The sequence below is a fragment of the Helicoverpa armigera genome, chromosome 25 (genome assembly GCF_030705265.1).
Source record: "Helicoverpa armigera isolate CAAS_96S chromosome 25, ASM3070526v1, whole genome shotgun sequence".
NCBI lineage: Eukaryota > Metazoa > Arthropoda > Insecta > Lepidoptera > Noctuidae > Helicoverpa > Helicoverpa armigera.
Window position 1 is genome coordinate 6,441,401 of NC_087144.1, and position 16,705 is coordinate 6,458,105.

At 40.0% G+C, this 16,705-nt stretch overlaps 3 protein-coding genes across 4 annotated transcripts; 2 read left to right on the forward strand and 1 right to left on the reverse strand.

Annotated features, from left to right (window-relative positions):
• Positions 1–848: 848 nt before the first annotated feature.
• LOC135118717 (uncharacterized) lies at positions 849–4,482 on the reverse strand. 2 transcript variants are annotated; one of them, XM_064041387.1, is made up of 3 exons: positions 4,291–4,482; positions 4,079–4,147; positions 849–2,434 (listed from the first exon to the last, which is right to left on the reverse strand). In XM_064041387.1, exons 1-3 carry the CDS (start codon positions 4,475–4,477, stop codon positions 2,394–2,396), a joined length of 297 nt encoding a protein of 98 aa, XP_063897457.1. In that variant the 5' UTR covers positions 4,478–4,482; the 3' UTR covers positions 849–2,393. The 2 variants fall into 2 exon arrangements, with proteins under 2 accessions (XP_063897457.1, XP_063897456.1); XM_064041386.1 differs by having other exon boundaries at positions 849–2,441.
• Positions 4,483–6,365: 1,883 nt separating this feature from the next.
• LOC126054574 (uncharacterized) lies at positions 6,366–9,269 on the forward strand. Its single transcript, XM_049840739.2, has 2 exons — positions 6,366–6,888; positions 7,847–9,269. Exons 1-2 carry the CDS (start codon positions 6,572–6,574, stop codon positions 8,721–8,723), a joined length of 1,194 nt encoding a protein of 397 aa, XP_049696696.1. The 5' UTR covers positions 6,366–6,571; the 3' UTR covers positions 8,724–9,269.
• A 187-nt stretch (positions 9,270–9,456) lies between these two features.
• On the forward strand, positions 9,457–12,725 carry LOC126053978 (uncharacterized). Its single transcript, XM_049837474.2, has 2 exons — positions 9,457–9,968; positions 10,919–12,725. The coding sequence occupies exons 1-2, from the start codon at positions 9,661–9,663 to the stop codon at positions 11,823–11,825; spliced, it is 1,215 nt and encodes a 404-aa protein (XP_049693431.2). The 5' UTR covers positions 9,457–9,660; the 3' UTR covers positions 11,826–12,725.
• The last annotated feature ends 3,980 nt before the right edge of the window (positions 12,726–16,705 follow it).

The following is a 16,705-nucleotide window of genomic DNA, read 5'->3' on the forward strand; positions in this document are numbered from 1 at the left end:
AGAATGACCTGGCTATAAAAGGGGAGCAGTCCTATTTTCAGACGGTGGGCTAGGAGAGGCAATTCTCTTGTCGAATCCAGCAGTATCAATGACCTTATTCCACCTTGATTTTTTATATATGCCACAACTGTACGGTTGTCCGACTGAACCATAACCGACAGTCGATTATGGTTCCCCTTAGCACATCTGTAAATTTGACCAGAGCCATTAAAACTGCATACAGCTCTTTTCGATTTATATGCCAATTTAGTTGATCGTTGGTCCATTGCTGTGAGATCGAATTTCGCAGCCTGGTTTTTCGTGTGCAATCTGTAAGTATTCAATACACACGACCCTATTTCGATGGCTCCTCTATTGGCCTAAAAAAACCGGTGGTTTCTTGCTTGTTTGTATTACATATCGTTAAATTATAACAATTCAGTCTTGATTTGTAGTAAAAAGAGCTTGATTTGCCAACAGGGGCCCGACTCTCCTAAGTTAATAATGTCAAAATTGAATAGAAATTAAATCGCAATAGCAGTTTTATATGTATAGCTTATATCTCAGATCAAGGAAATGTAGGCAGATAGAACTTGCGCGAACAACAAAGTGACGCCAAGTTTTATTTTAGTGTGCGCGGCAGCTAAGCGGCGCCGTGTACGGACACGTGCATCTGTGTGCGTTTACGGTTGCCAGATATTGAGAAATACTCCCATATTTAAACACAGTAAATTTTTTGTAATAAGCTATTTAATTAAAAGGTTTTTTAATTTTAAAATATAAACAATTTATGCCCAGTGACCCCTCCTCTCAGAGACAGTGGGATGGGCCGCTCTGCAGCATCACACGGAATGATCTTCTTAATACGTGTAATGGTGCTGCCGAGCGTGCTCGCCTGCTGGCTGTGGGAGTATGGGAATCTGGACTATGGTTGCAGGTTATTCCGTCAACCAGCATAGGCACTATGCTGGATGACAACACCTTCCGTATAGCTACATGCCTGCGATTAGGCGCTCCCTGTGTTGCTCCGCATCGCTGCCATTGCGGTGAAGCCGTCGACAGCCTCGGGCACTATGGTCTGTCGTGCTGCAGAAGTGCTGGTCGTATTGCACGGCATGCCAGCATTAACGACATTATCCGTCGTGCTCTTTCCACCGCCGGCGTACCAGCCGTTTTAGAGCCTAATGGACTGGTACGTGACGATGGAAAGAGGCCAGATGGTATGACGTTGTTGCCATGGAAGATGGGTAGGCCCTTGGTGTGGGACGCAACATGCGTCGACACCCTGGCGCCATCACATCTTCCTAGCACGGCAGTCTGTGCTGGGGCGGCTGCAGCTTCTGCAGAGACCACCAAGCGGCGCAAATATAATAACCTTATTGGAAATTATAGTTTTGAGCCGTTTGGGGTCGAAACGCTCGGACCGTGGGGCCCGAGTTCGCGGTTACTTTACAAGGACATCGCGAAAAGGCTTGTCGACGCTTCGCGTGACCAGAGGGCTGGCTTATTCTTTGGACAAAGAATTAGCATTGCCATTCAACGTGGCAATGCAGCCAGTCTTCTGGGCACGTTTCCGGAGGACAGTGATGCGGAGGAATACTTCGACGCCTGATCGATGCTCTTTTATATTATGTTTTATGTTTATATACATTTTGTATATAGTATTTTATTTTTAGTTTTGTATAAAGATAAGTAGGTAGTTTAAGTTTGTATATATGTATAGTGTGTACATTAATAATTCAATAAAGTATCAACAATTTATTATAACAATCAACATAGTTATTAAAATAATTATTACATATTTAGTTTAGTCTTAGGAAATTACAAGTAGGTATCTCGCTTTATCTTTAAACTTTAACAGCCTTTGTTTTGCACCAATTTCTTATAATATTGTCGTTTAGCGTCTGAACATCGAGCATTCGTTTCTAATTTGGCTATATAGTGCAGTCGTACCATTAAATACTTTTCTATCAGGGTAAGATAGGCAGTAGCTCCTAGTAAAATGAATAGGGTAAGTACCTAAAATAAAACTAGTTAAGTCTTATAAACGCTATTTATTCTTAGAATAAAAGGTACAACATTATTTAAAATTTCACTTAATAATAATTATTCTAATTAAAATCTTTTTTAATATAAAAACTAATTAACAATCACAACGTAGGGTGTAGACATCCACTTACCAGGGGTCCTATGGGCATGGGTAAAACCGCTGACGTTTTTAAACATTGGACCCAAAAGATAGAGGGGGGGCCGCGGAGGATACATTGTTTTCAACATTCGGAACGACAACTAGACCAACGCAGTAGGTAATCATTCCCGGTTTGTTTGCCGGCGGTAGTCGTCCCGAATGTCTCTTAAAACCCCAAGTATCCCCTCCACTGCTTCTGTGAGTCGGGTCTCCACCTCTATTCTCCTCAATTCCAGGTCATAGGCCCAACGAGGTATTGACTCCTCTCTGCGAACTGAAAAAATAATATTTGTGACTATTTTTCTTTTTGGCTTACATGCATATATCGGGTGTGTCGTTCATAATCACATTAAATGAAATGCGTTAATATACTGGTTAATATATGTCGATTAACACAAAGATAAAAGAAAAATACGTAGAACTAAAAAAATGATTTTTTCAAACAAAGTAAATGGAATAAAAATGTGCAAAAATTAGAACACCATATAAAACACAATCATTACAAACAATTGAAATTCTCCCTTGAAACCTGACAGCTGTCAACTGATCAAAACATACGATACTCCTAAAGGACCATGGGCAAAAATGTATGAAGCCTGGGCTCACCCACCAACAGAGATGAGACCACTTTGAATATACTTGTAAAGCACTAAATATAAAGATTTAAACTCATTTTTGCGAAGAATCCATTGGGTTATTTTGCTATAAATATTTTTCTCCGACCATAAATAAACTAATATTCTGCAAAAAGTAATGCTGTTATGGCATTGTAGGTTTTGTTATTGAACACCTTTAACTAGTTTTAATTCCAGGTTTAATGTATACATAAAAAATAAAACAACTGCTAACGGTTAAAATTATTTTTGTTAAAATGTTAACACTGAATTGAAATGTCAATCAATACCAATAATAATGTCATCTAAATATCCTGCCGGTGGATTAAATTGTGTGTGCCTTAGTTTCGTTATATAGATACCGAGGACAGTCCGTGGACGATTTCTTCTTTGTGCTAGAGATGGAGTCTCCTGATGTCTCCTATGGATGTTCCTGAGTTTATACGCCACCGACTTCTATGCCGATGCACCTAAGAATATTTTTTTTTTGCTTTTCAGTGTTGTTGGGAGTCGATTTTTTTTTTTGTAAAAAAGTTTTTTATTTTTGGCTTTTCAGTGACAAGCATAGTTGTCACTATCCGCATTTGTGGAAAGTTCTGATCAATACGAATAATATAAGCCCAAACACGAGGTAGTTTACATATTCAGTTGTCGAGTTCCCTCGACCTTCTCCGGTCTCCATCATCAGGTCAGCTCCAAACCTTCACTGTTGCATAGTGTTATCAAACGTACATCTCATTGACAAGTTTTTAACCTATGCACGCCTACAATTTTCGAAAGTTGCCCTCGATTTCTCAGGGTTTCCATCATCAGACCCTGACCTGGTGATGAAGGTGGTCCCATAATCCTAGCATAATCAAATCCTGCGAATTAGGTTTTATGTCATGAACAACCAAGCGCACTACGAATCCTAACAATTCTTTTTCTACAAAACCTGTTAAGGTGCATATCTTTTTTTTGCCATGGAATTGAAGGTAGTGCCCATAGTAAAAATTTTAGTACAAACAAAAACCTTCACAACGGCATATGCTATAACTCTGTTGGATAATGAGCCCAATTTGACTCATGGTCCTTTATCTCTGTTTTACACATGATGTTGTAAATTATAAAAACGAAAAATGACTCCTGTGGTTAAACCACTGAATGGATTAGGTTATTTTTTTTACAATTCGCCATAGAATAGCATAAAGTATATGCGATATGATTTAATGTGATTGTGAACGACACATCCGATATAATAGTAGTATAGTAGTAGTAAAATTATCAAAATTTTTGTTATTGAAATAAAATTATTAACCATTCGCTCGTCGTGGTCGTTGACGCTGGCTTGGGGTTGAACATTGTGGACCATCTCTCTCAGAATTCCCTAGAAAAATATAGTTATTACAATGATTTAACTACAGGATAATACACCTTACAATACAAACCTAATTACTACTTGCTTATCGCTAGGCCTAGTAAAAATAAAATAAAAAGCTGTTTTTTATTTATTAATTAAGAAGTACTTACTAATAGCAGCCTCACTAGATAGTGTGGGCTCCACAGCCTCTGCAGCAGGCATCTGCTCCACAGCCTCTGCAGCAGGCATCTGCTCCACAGCCTCTGCAGCAGGCTTCTGCTCCACAGCCTCTGCAGCAGGCGTCTGCTCCACAGCCCCTGCAGCAGGCATCTGCTCCACAGCCTCTGCAGCAGGCATCTGCTCCACAGCCTCTGCAGCAGGCATCTGCTCCACAGCCTCTGCAGCAGGCATCTGCTCCACAGCCTCTGCAGCAGGCGTCTGCTCCACAGCCTCTGCAGCAGGCATCTGCTCCACAGCCTCTGCAGCAGGCGTCTGCTCCACAGCCTCTGCAGCAGGCGTCTGCTCCACAGCCTCTGCAGCAGGCGTCTGCTCCACAGCCTCTGCAGCAGGCGTCTGCTCCACAGCCTCTGCAGCAGGCGTCTGCTCCACAGCCTCTGCAGCAGGCGTCGGCTCCACAGCTTCTGCAGCAGGCGTCTGCTCCACAGCCTCTGCAGCAGGCATCTGCTCCACAGCCTCTGCAGCAGGCATCTGCTCCACAGCCTCTGCAGCAGGCGTCTGCTCCACAGCCTCTGCAGCAGGCATCTGCTCCACAGCCTCTGCAGCAGGCGTCGGCTCCACAGCTTCTGCAGCAGGCGTCTGCTCCACAGCCTCTGCAGCAGGCATCTGCTCCACAGCCTCTGCAGCAGGCATCTGCTCCACAGCCTCTGCAGCAGGCGTCTGCTCCACAGCCTCTGCAGCAGGCATCTGCTCCACAGCCTCTGCAGCAGGCATCTGCTCCACAGGCTGTGTCCCCTCTAGAAGGCTGTCGTCAAGCCATTCAACCTCCATTATCTGCTCATCATAAGTAGAGGTTGAGGGCTTAGGAGGCACCGGAGGCTGTGAGGTGTGTACAGCCACAGCTCCAGACATTGATGGCTGGGAAGTTGGTGGGTCACCAAGTGACAATATCTGAAGAAATAATTTTCTTTTCAATATGCGTAAAGAAACCACATAACATCCTGACAAATAAAGTAGTAGTTTCAATGAAGCGGATGACAATAAAACTTAAATTATATTTATATGAAATTAAACTAACATCAATGGGCAAGCGCACACCAGGCAATCCCTCAACCACAACAGGGCCTAACAAAGCCAGCACCTTTTCCTCTATATAGTTAAGACGGACCAGCCTGTTAGGGCCTCCACCAGTCGCAGATGTGCTCCTCCGCATGTCTGCAGCTTTTCCTTTAGTTTTTGCTTTGAACTCTATCCAATACTTGACAAAAAAAACAGTTACTGGTTAGTTACACATGCAAACAATGTTATATTCATTCAGTGACAAAAACTTAGAAAAAGCAAAATAAAAAAAAGTTATCAATGAGTTACTATTAAGTTTTACAGATGCAAAGTAAGTATCCAAAATTAAAAGCAAGTGAATATTATGAGATATAGTCGTGCCACCATACAAACATGCTAAAGTGCTGTTTTTTAAATAAAGAAGTAAACGTACTCGGCGCCATTGGTCCGGCGTTTTAGTGGCTCCGCTGCCGACACAGTTAAGTGCCACCGAAATTGACCGCCATGCTTCTCGAGTGTCCCACACTCCCTGAGGACCTGGCGGAAAGCGGCCCAACGCTATGTCGCGATGGGAATGCGCAAACTCTAGAAGCAGCTCCATTTGCTTCAGTGACACTTTCCTGCGTCCTGGCATTTTAAACCTAAATAATAAGAAAATGGTGTATCAATTATTGCTTTGCATGCAAAACAGGAATTTAAGTTGTTTAATTCACAATAACTACAATACTCACAATGTTCTCAGTTAAAATATTGTTCAACCACACGGAACTTTAGACACCAAGTTCACACACAATAGAAAGCAAATACTGAATTTTACCGAGACAGATTGTTTTTAAATGTATAACACGCTGAAAATAAAGCGTTCTCTCAAACGTAGTAATGTAATGAATGCTAATAAGGTATTTCCACCTTAGCAGTATAATAGTCGATAAAAACTAGAGTTGTCAAGAGTACCCCTGATAGTCACCATAGTTTTTACGTTAAGCACCGTGAAAAGATATCCACTGATGTCCACTTCATGCGATACTAAGAGCCCTCGCACATTACGGCCACCAGTCGCCGCCACTAAACGCGACCACCAGTAGTTCGGCTAGACCACTACACGCCGCCACCAGTGGCAGCCACTAGTGGCCGCATCAAGCCACCAGTGGCTGCCACTTGCGTCAGACACTAGCTGCAAGTATCTCGACAGAGGTAGACGTGTGTTGCCCAAGAATGGACGCACTCTTGATTTCGCTATTGTTGCTTATTATTCTAAAACGTAGAAAACGGCGCCGAATTCAGAACCATCGACGACCAATTCATCGGCGTCACTGGGTACATCCAATTCTGACATCACGCAATAAAAATGGACAGCACAAATTGCTGTTCGAAGAGTTAAAATGTTATCCAGATAAGTTCTTCAAGTATTTTAGAATGAGCGTGAACTCATTCAATGAATTACTTAGCGTTTTGCACGATGACCTCAAACATCAAGATACACGCATGAGAAAAAGCATCTCTCCAACAGAAAGGCTGGCTATAACTTTAAGGTAAGTATCATTCATTCGTATCATTTTGCTTCTATTAGTTTGCGACTCACGTGGATTCTAGAACGTAAAACAAACAATTAAAAAAGCCAAATTGAAATAGAAATTATTTATTAATGAGAATTGAAAAATCGCAAACTAAATCAAGTTACATATCGCAGATATACAGTTTTTATAACAAATACACATTTACTTTTACATAGTCAGTTGTCAAAAAGATGTTCATTTATATCATCTGACAAAACAGAATTCATAGTATTATCAGATGCAGATGGCGAGCTAACGGAAAAGTCATGCTCAAAATTTGATTGATATCCCATAGAAGGTGGACGCGAAGCCGATTGATATCCCAAAGCAGATGGACGCGGAGTCGGTTGATAACCCGAAGTAGATGGTTGCATAGTATGGTATGAGCGTGGTTCCTGAAATGATGATGTGAAATATCCATGTTGTTGATTCTGTGATGTTCGCATATACTGTTTATATTTTTTTAGTACCATCAATACATCGGTTTGAGCATCCAATTTAAATTCATTGGGTATTTGTTTAAAGTGCGGGACCAAGGACAAAGCAAAGTTATGGTCAGCGTCTTCTTCATGCTTGTTAGAATGACGAGATTGTAATTGTTCTGAAATACTAACAAGTATATCAGTTTCTGCTTGAATGTCTTCATTATTTGTCTTGTTCTTTTTTGGCCTTTTTCTCTCAGTCGCATCGTGTACCTCGTTCGGTAATGGGCTGGGATCACGTCGTGTGTCAGCCAAGTTTTTTAAAAAAGATAGTTGTTGAAAATATATATACGGCTTGCGACTCGATGATGCAGATCCACTTTTAACGCTCATTTGTTTAGAGTGTTCTCTTTGAAACAGTCACGAAGGCTTTTCCATTTTCGCTGCAACTGGGATGCTGAAACATAAAAATAACATAATCAAAGGTTTCTAATCTGTTCTTTTTGTTGCAGGTACCTTGCTACTGGTTGTTCATTTGGTGATTTTGAATTAGTATATCGATGTGGTGCGTCAACTGCGAGATTGATTGTAAAAGAAACATGTAAATTGATCTATGCATCACTTCAAGATATCTGCGTACCACAACCAACTGAAGAGATGTGGAGTAAAATAGCTAAGGGGTTTGAAGAATATGCTAACTTTCCAAATTGCTGTGGTGCAATTGATGGAAAACATATAAGGATTATTAAGCCTCAAGATAGCGGATCCTTATATTATAATTATAAACACTATTTTTCCATCGTACTTCTAGCTATCTGTGACGTGAATTATAAGTTCACATTTATTGATGTCGGCTCTTATGGGAAAGCTTCAGATTCGACTATCTACAAAGAATCGAAATTATTCAAAAAATTGGAAGACCAATCCCTGAATTTACCTGCACCAAAAGCAATTTCTAGTAGTTCTGGTCCTGTAAACTACTGTTTTGTTGGTGATGAAGCTTTTGGTCTTGCAGAACACATGTTGAGACCTTATTCAGGAAAACACTTGAATATTGAAAAAAGAATTTTCAACTATAGGCTTTCTCGAGCCAGGCGTCATATCGAGTGTGCCTTTGGGATATTAGTGAATAAGTGGAGAATACTACATCGACCATTGAATGTGTCAATAGATTTCGCCGAAGACATCGTGAAGGCCTGTTGTATACTACACAACTTTGTTCGTCAGAGAGATGGATTTAATTTCCATCATACATTGACTGTACCAGGACTTCACGATATCGATAACGCCCACGTGCAATCTCGTCGTTCATTAAACACCAGAGATATATTGAAAGATTATTTTATTAGCAACGAGGGAGCTGTACCTTGGCAAAATAATAAAATATAATAAATATATAATAATAATGTAAAATAAAATTGTCCAAAACTTACCTGCTTTGTTTTTTTCCGCTACATTTTTTTCACTAAAATTTGGAATAAATTTTAGGCACAATTCCTCCCAAGCTTCAGTTTTCTTACCCCTGTCGCTATACAAATCTGACTTTAAATCCCAAATAGCGGGTCGCTCTTCGACATCGGAAATAAAAGCGTCTACATCAAAATGAGGAATCGGATCCGTGGACATCATGCACGTGCATTCAGTACGCAGCTTACAACAAGACTAGACCCGGGAGACGGGATTGGGGAGCGGCGCGCAGGGGTGGGAAGAAGCCGGCAACTGTGGCCGTGTATGCGCACGAGTCGAACGACAAAACGCAGCCACAAGTAGCGAGCGCGCTCGACTCTCGCAGCTTGTGGCTCGGACGCGGCCACTCAAGCGCTCAGTGTGCGCCGATTCTATATAAAATGTATGAAGAAACGCGTCCGCAGGTTGTGGCGGCCACTAGTGGCTGAAGCGTGGCCGCCACTAAGTGGCCAGTGTGCGGGGGCTCTAAATACCGATGTTTTGGAATTGTCAGTTGACATCAAAGTTCGGTTGACAACTGAGGCCAGTTGACAGCTGAAAATCCGAAAGTTAGCGAATAAAAGCGAGTACACATTAGGCGTTTTGAAGCGCGCGCTTTGATAACGCGCGTTTTGAGAACCAGTAGTTCTTATTTAGGCCCATAGCACACGGCGTTTTTTAAACGCGCTGACGACGCGCAGAGAACGCGCGTATACACGATTCAAACGAGATTGGATCGCAACCTTGTAACTTAAGCACACGGGGCGATTATAAAACCTGCCTCTTCTGCGCGTATACGCGCAGGTACAGCGGTAAGACGCGCTGTAGTCGCTCGTACCTTTTGCGTTTTGATCAGAGACTCCTCTTCTTCAGTTGTACAATGGCGTCGGTTGAGACAACACTGCTTACTTTGGCTTTAGTACTTCTTTTAAAAAGTAAAAAACGTAAAAAAAAGCGAATTTATTGGATAGATCCATTTACGAGTGAAAAAAGATTGAGTGGTCATTATCATACAACTTTTAAAAAATTGGTAATACATAGAAGATGGAAGAAATTTTATAATTGTTATCGAATGTCATATTCGTCATTCCAAGAACTTCTTTTGATTCTAAAACCTGAGTTAACTCGTCAAAATACAGCAATGAGATCATGTATATCGGCAGAAGAACGTTTGCTCATCACATTGAGGTAAGAAAACAACTAGTATTTATTTATTTATTTATTGTTCTGTTACATTTTTAAATCAATCGTAAAATGTTATAAGTGCACTTAGATTATGAATAAGAGAAAAGATTTATTCAATATCATCATACATGTCAGATATGATATCGGAGTCATTTGTAACCGATTCATTGCTATCTAAATTTTGAAGTGAACTGACAGATTCGTTTCTTGGCGCTGATTGATTACTTGGATATTGTGGTTGAAATTCAGACTGATATCCAGATTCAGACTGATATCCAGACTGGTATCCATACTGATGTTCATATTGAAATGCACCTTGGTATCTATTTTCATTCAATATTCTCGATGAGTGTCCCATATTTTTATATTTACGAATTAAATTTATCATATCAGCTTTGGCCTCTAACTTAAATTCCTCTTTGATAGCAGAAAAATCTTTAGCTAACGAAATTAAGAACAGTATGTCGGGATTTTCAGATAAAATTGTATTATTCGCTTCCTTAGACTGTTTGAGATTTGCTGTCAGTGCTTCATACAATTTGTCTTGTGGGTCTTCATGTTTTGGAGTCTTTTAGACTTCTTTGGTGAATGTGGTTTTGAAAATCACAGTCTTGGTTATTCCCAGTGCTGCATCATCATTTTGACTTGGAGATCTTATTTCGTAAAGCGGGTCTAAAAAGTTAGCAAATTGGAATATATGTAGGGTCTTCTAGGTTTAGCTCCAGATCCACTGGAACAGTTATTGTTCTTCGCCTTGTCTCTTTTATAAGCGTCCTTAATGCTCTTCCATTTTCTTTGAAGTTCAATGACTGAAAACAATAATAATGTAAATAGTTTAGTTATTTATTAGGTTAATTTTAATTCATTTGAAATAAGTAGTTGTAGGTTAATTTTAATTAAATATGTAAAATTTACGATAACAAGAGAAGCTTTAAAAATGTTATTCTTTTCAGGTATTTAGCTACGGGTTGCTATTTCTCAGATATTCACTATGACTTTAAGTGTGGACAAACGACGGCAGGCATCATAGTCCGTGAAACAGTGAAAATAATATGGGATAAATTAAAAAACATCTGTATGCCAGAACCAACCGAGGAATCACATCTAAAAACTGCTGAAGGATTTATGAAATACGCAAATTTTCCCAATCTACTTGGGGCTATCGATGGGAAACATATCAGAGTTATAAAACCTCAACATAGTGGATCAGAGTATTTTAATTATAAAAAATATTTTTCCATCGTATTGCTTGCAATATGTGACGCAAATTACAGATTTATCGATATAGATGTCGGATGCTATGGAAAGGCTGCAGACTCAACAATAAATGAATGTAGTGAATGGACCAAAAAGATAAGGCAAGGAAATTATAATATACCAAATGCGAGACCAATATCTAATAATGGAGTGCCAATACCATTTACGTTTGTTGGAGATGAAGGCTTTGCATTATCTCAACATTTACAGAGACCTTACGCTGGAAAAATCTTGCCACGAGAGAAAAGAATATATAATTACCGCTTGACACGTGCCAGACGATACATTGAATGTACATTTGGTATATTAAGCAACAAATTTAAAATCTTTAATCGGCCACTGAACGTTAGCGTGGACTTCAGTGTGGCTATTGTGAAAGCCTGTTGTGTACTGCATAATTTCATACGTGAACGTGACGGTTATAATTTTCATAATTCTTTGAGTATAGTTGGTTTAGAAGATCCTCCTGAAGATGCAAGTTTGATTTCGATTGGTGCAAGACGGTCACAGGGACAATTAAGCGGAACTATGATACGAAATATGTACGCTGATTATTTTATTAGTGATGAAGGTGCAGTACCATGGCAAGATTCTAAAATTTAGGGTACCTACCAGTAGCGTAGGTGAAAAAAAGAAAAGTAAAGCCAGCACAAAAAAAAGTTTACCGCGTCAATAAACAAGACGTCATTAAATTACTTACATAAAAGTTCTCATCAAGACGAATCAAACGAGCCCAAACTTGATGGAATTACTTTGTTTTATTACGAAGATCCTATAGCCGACTTCCAGCTCCATCGTCAGACCCTGAAACTGTCTGAAGACAAAGTACTCATCAAGACAAATGAAACGAGCCCAAACTCGACGGAATTACGTTGCTTTATTACAGAGATCCCATGGCCACCCTCCAGCTCCATCATGAGACCTTGGAAACTGTCTGAATACAAAATACTCATCAAGACAAATGAAACGAGTCCAAACTCGATGGAAGTACATCGCTTTATTACTGAGTTCCTATGGCCACCTTCCACCTCTATCATCAGATCAGTTCTACGTCATACATCATCATAATATTCCACTGTCATGCGATTTACACATTTATGCAAAATTTCAGCTTAATTGGAAACCGACAAGTGGGTCAAATTTAACTTACAACATTATATTGCAACGGACAAATGAAACGAAATAATATTCTTATAATAAAGATTGTAAGCTATCACAGATCGGCTTTACCCGGCTCATATTATCGACAGTGTTTGCATGTGGTAGTAATGTGTATGTATGCGTGAATCGCATACATTTCAAACATTTGAATTCCCATAAATATGAGCGAGTAAAATCGGCACGCGTAAAATAATATACGTGTGCGTTTGCGCGATTCAAATACATTGCGTATTTTGTATTCAGCTTATTGAAGAATATTTTGTGAAAGCGTGTAATGCAAGGTGACCGTTTGTGGCAGGTTCCTGCCATTTTGACAGATTAATTAAGGACAAAAAAAGCCTGGCATAGATTAATAATTTATATAATTAATTTACTGAGACTCTCAGTAAATTAATTAAATAAATTCTGCCAACTGAGTTAACTCATCGTAACAGTCGTTCGCGCTGAGTTAGCAGCACCGTCACCAGGCACTTTGTGCAAACATGCATTTTACCTGATACTATTGTTTTTATGAATATTATTGTTTTATTCATTGTATTAGTTCAGTTCGATTCTAGCCATCAGCCTATCTTGTATATTTTTCTATTAATTAAACTAATTGTAATAAATAAATATTTTTTTAATCAAAATCCCGACCGCCGAAACTTAACTGGCGCAGTCGGTAGGATCGCGACGCTCTTAGTTCGGATAAAACTCTTCGTATCGAGAGTGACGATTCCCAAATCGTTCCTTCGCGATCCGCAACGAACCTACCGTGCGGTCGGTCACCTTTATAATCATCGAGATTGATCTCCGGAGAATTGGAGGAAGCTGCGCTGGCTGAGACTCGACTCGACAGGAGATGCAGTGGCTGCTTTGGTAAGTACTCTTCGTTTTATCAAGTGTCCTTGCTCTATTTCCTGTCTTATTATAATTTGTGTATTTTATGTTGATATTTGTGTGTCTGTCTATAAGTTAAAATCGCAGTTGGCAACCACAAGTTATTATAAATAGCGTTAAGTATTCTGATAATAAATTCCAAGTGTTAAATTTCACACTTCTATTGTCTTGCGTACAAGCGCCACTAGACAGGTAAATTGAAGTAGTACAATGTCGCTCAGAGATTATGATGCTAACTACAAACCGTATAAACTTATTGCTGATTTGATGCCAAGATATGATGGTAATCCTAAATTACTTAATTACTATATAAGGGAAGTAGAAAGCTTGTTACAGTTAACAAGTGAAGTAGATCGCTCACACCCAGCATTATTCTGTCTAATTAAGAGTAGGCTCAGTGGTCCCGCCGTTGATGCGATAGCATATGAAGGTTATCTTAATTCATGGGACTCGATAAAGAGCGCTTTGATAAGACGCCTTGGTGAACCACGTAACGAGATACAGGTGATGCAGGAGCTGACGCGAGTGCGTAGGTCTAAGACAGAAGACGCTGAAAGCTTTGGCAAGCGTCTCCGTGAACTACTAGATACTTTGTATTCTGTGGGTGAGCACGGAAATAAATCGTACTATGAGAAGATGGTTATCGAGCAGTACGTGAACCAGTTAGACTTCCACGTATCTTTAGGCGTTCGAATCGCTAAACCAGATACGTTCGAGGCAGCTATCATAGCGGCTAGGCAAGAAGAGGCTAGGCTTGCATATAATAGAGCTACTTATTTTAATAATCCTTCTACGTCTCAAGCGAAACCAAAGGAGTTAATTAAACAACCAACTAACCCCCATCGCAACACAGGAAACCCAGTAGCACAACAGCCTAACTTCATAAATCAACCAATTGCCCCTTTTATTACGCCACAAAACAACTTTGTGCCACAACAAAATAACATGTCCCCTGAACAGCGACAACAGTGGGTACAGTCCATGTTGCCCTGGAAGAACAAACCAGCATCAGGCAACTTCAGACAGAACGGTTCAGGTAACTTTAGAAGCGGAAACTTTAGGAATCAACCAAACATTCCGAAGTCACCGGTTCTCACGCCCGTATCATCTGACGTCACGATGCGTACGGCAGGTAAGCCAGAAAAACCACAGTTTACTTCACAGGAGTTATTTTATATTCAGAGTCAGATGAATACTCAGGACCAACAAGGCCCCGTTGACAGTGAGTATTATAACGTCACAGACAATAACGACTTAGCGTTCGAGCCCAACATGAACATAGACGAACAAGAGGTAAGTCACGACCAGGATTTTACCCAGGACCCCAGTCTAGACAACCGGACTTAATATCGATCAATTTTCAATCTAAAAAATATCTACCATATATCATGATACCTGAGTTTAACGGTAAGTTTTTAATAGATACAGGCGCGAGTCATTCCGCTGTTGCTACCGACGTAATAATAGGTACTATATTTGAGTATTGCGTAGAAAGAGAACTCTTTCAAATTAAAACCGCACATAACTTATCTTTACACGACAAGGTAGCGTACCTTCCGTTACCCCCGGTTTTTAACAGCGATATAACACATAAGTTTATTATATTCGATTTCGATCCCAAATATAAAGGCCTAATCGGAATAGACCTTCTGCAAAAACTTAAGAGTAATATTGATTTAAACAATAATGTTTTACAAACATCTACGGCGAAAATACCTATACATTTCACTAAGCCACCCCCTAGGATAAGCATTGAACCTAGGTGCGAAAAGATAGTTAATGTCAAAACTAACTACTTAGACGGACAATACTCTCATGATGATTTTATCTGGTCAGACGGATTGGCGTCACCGGCAGCAATAGTCAACGTAGAAAACGGTACTTTTAAAACATCGGTGATTAATTATAGCGATCAAAAGAAGTATATCCCGGTTAACCCGTCTATTGAATTAGAACAATATTCGAACGCAAATAGACCTAACAGCTTTGCTATAAATACCGCGCAAGTCCAAACAGATATTGATCACATATTAACCGAGAACCTTAAGAGAATCCGCGTAGATCATTTGAACGACGAAGAGAGGCGCGAAATCACCCGGTTATGTTATCAGTATAGAGAGATATTCCACTCGGAAGATATACCACTTACCTTTACACATGCTGTCAAACACGAGCTCAGACTAAGTGACGAAACACCAGTTTTTGTACGAAGCTATAGACAAGCCCCGAAACAGCGCGAAGAAATTCGGAAACAGGTCGATAAACTCCTTCAGCAAGGTGTTGTCCGAGAGAGCATTTCCCCTTGGTCATGCCCCGTACATATTGTACCTAAAAAACCCGATTCTGCGGGCAATGTCAAATGGAGACTTGTAATCGATTATAGACGGCTCAATGACCGTATCATCGAGGACAAGTACCTCTACCGAACATCCATGACATACTAGATAGATTAGGGCGTGCACAATACTTCACCACATTAGATCTTGCTAGCGGATATCATCAGGTGGAAATGCACCCCAATGATATAGAGAAAACCGCATTTACCACAGAACGAGGACATTACGAGTTCCTAAGGATGCCCTTCGGACTCAAAAATGCACCTAGTACATTTCAAAGACTTATGGATCACATATTAAGAGGCATAGATAACGTTTATACATATTTGGATGACGTAATAATAATATCTACGTCACTACAACAACACATTGAAAAATTAAAACAAGTATTCGATAGATTTAAAACACATAATCTAAAGATCCAGTTAGATAAGTCTCAGTTCTTGCAAAAGCATGTTAACTTCCTAGGACATGAACTTACCGACGAAGGCTTAAAACCTAATAAAGATAAAATTAAAGCGGTACTCAATTTCCCTTTACCTAAATCACAGAAGGAAATAAAAGCCTTCCTAGGTTTAGTCGGGTACTACCGAAAGTTCATACAGGACTTCGCTAGACTCACCAAACCAATGACCCTTTGTCTCAAGAAAAATAGTAGAGTCATTCACTCTCCTGAGTTCTTAGAAGCCTTCAATAAGTGCAAACAAATATTAACCAACGCACCAATATTGAAGTATCCCGATTTTGATGAGCCATTCATTCTCACTACTGATGCATCTGATGTAGCATTAGGTGCAGTGTTATCACAGGGTACAGTAGGATCAGACAAACCAGTGGCATTTGCATCCCGGACTCTATCCGATACAGAATCGCGATACTCTACAATAGAGAAGGAATTACTTGCCATAGTATGGGCAATTAAATACTTTAGGCCCTATCTCTACGGTCGTAAGTTTACAATCTACACAGACCATAGACCTCTTACGTGGCTAATGTCACTAAAAGACCCTAATTCTAAATTAACTAGATGGCGTTTAAAACTAGCGGAGTACGACTATAAAGTTGTCTATAAAAAGGGTCGCCAAAACACCAACGCAGACGCTCTTT

Coding starts and splice junctions, on each gene's coding strand:
- LOC135118717 (XM_064041386.1), bottom strand. CDS start 4,477: ATGCCTGCTGCAGAGGCTGTGGAGCAGATGCCTGCTGCAGGGGCTGTG. Junction 4,148..4,290: donor ATCTAGTGAGGCTGCTATTA/GTAAGTACTTCT, acceptor ATATTTTTCTAG/GGAATTCTGAGAGAGATGGT. Junction 2,442..4,078: donor ACGACCACGACGAGCGAATG/GTTAATAATTTT, acceptor TTATTTTTTCAG/TTCGCAGAGAGGAGTCAATA.
- LOC126054574 (XM_049840739.2), top strand. CDS start 6,572: ATGGACGCACTCTTGATTTCGCTATTGTTGCTTATTATTCTAAAACGT. Junction 6,889..7,846: donor AGGCTGGCTATAACTTTAAG/GTAAGTATCATT, acceptor TTTTTGTTGCAG/GTACCTTGCTACTGGTTGTT.
- LOC126053978 (XM_049837474.2), top strand. CDS start 9,661: ATGGCGTCGGTTGAGACAACACTGCTTACTTTGGCTTTAGTACTTCTT. Junction 9,969..10,918: donor CGTTTGCTCATCACATTGAG/GTAAGAAAACAA, acceptor TATTCTTTTCAG/GTATTTAGCTACGGGTTGCT.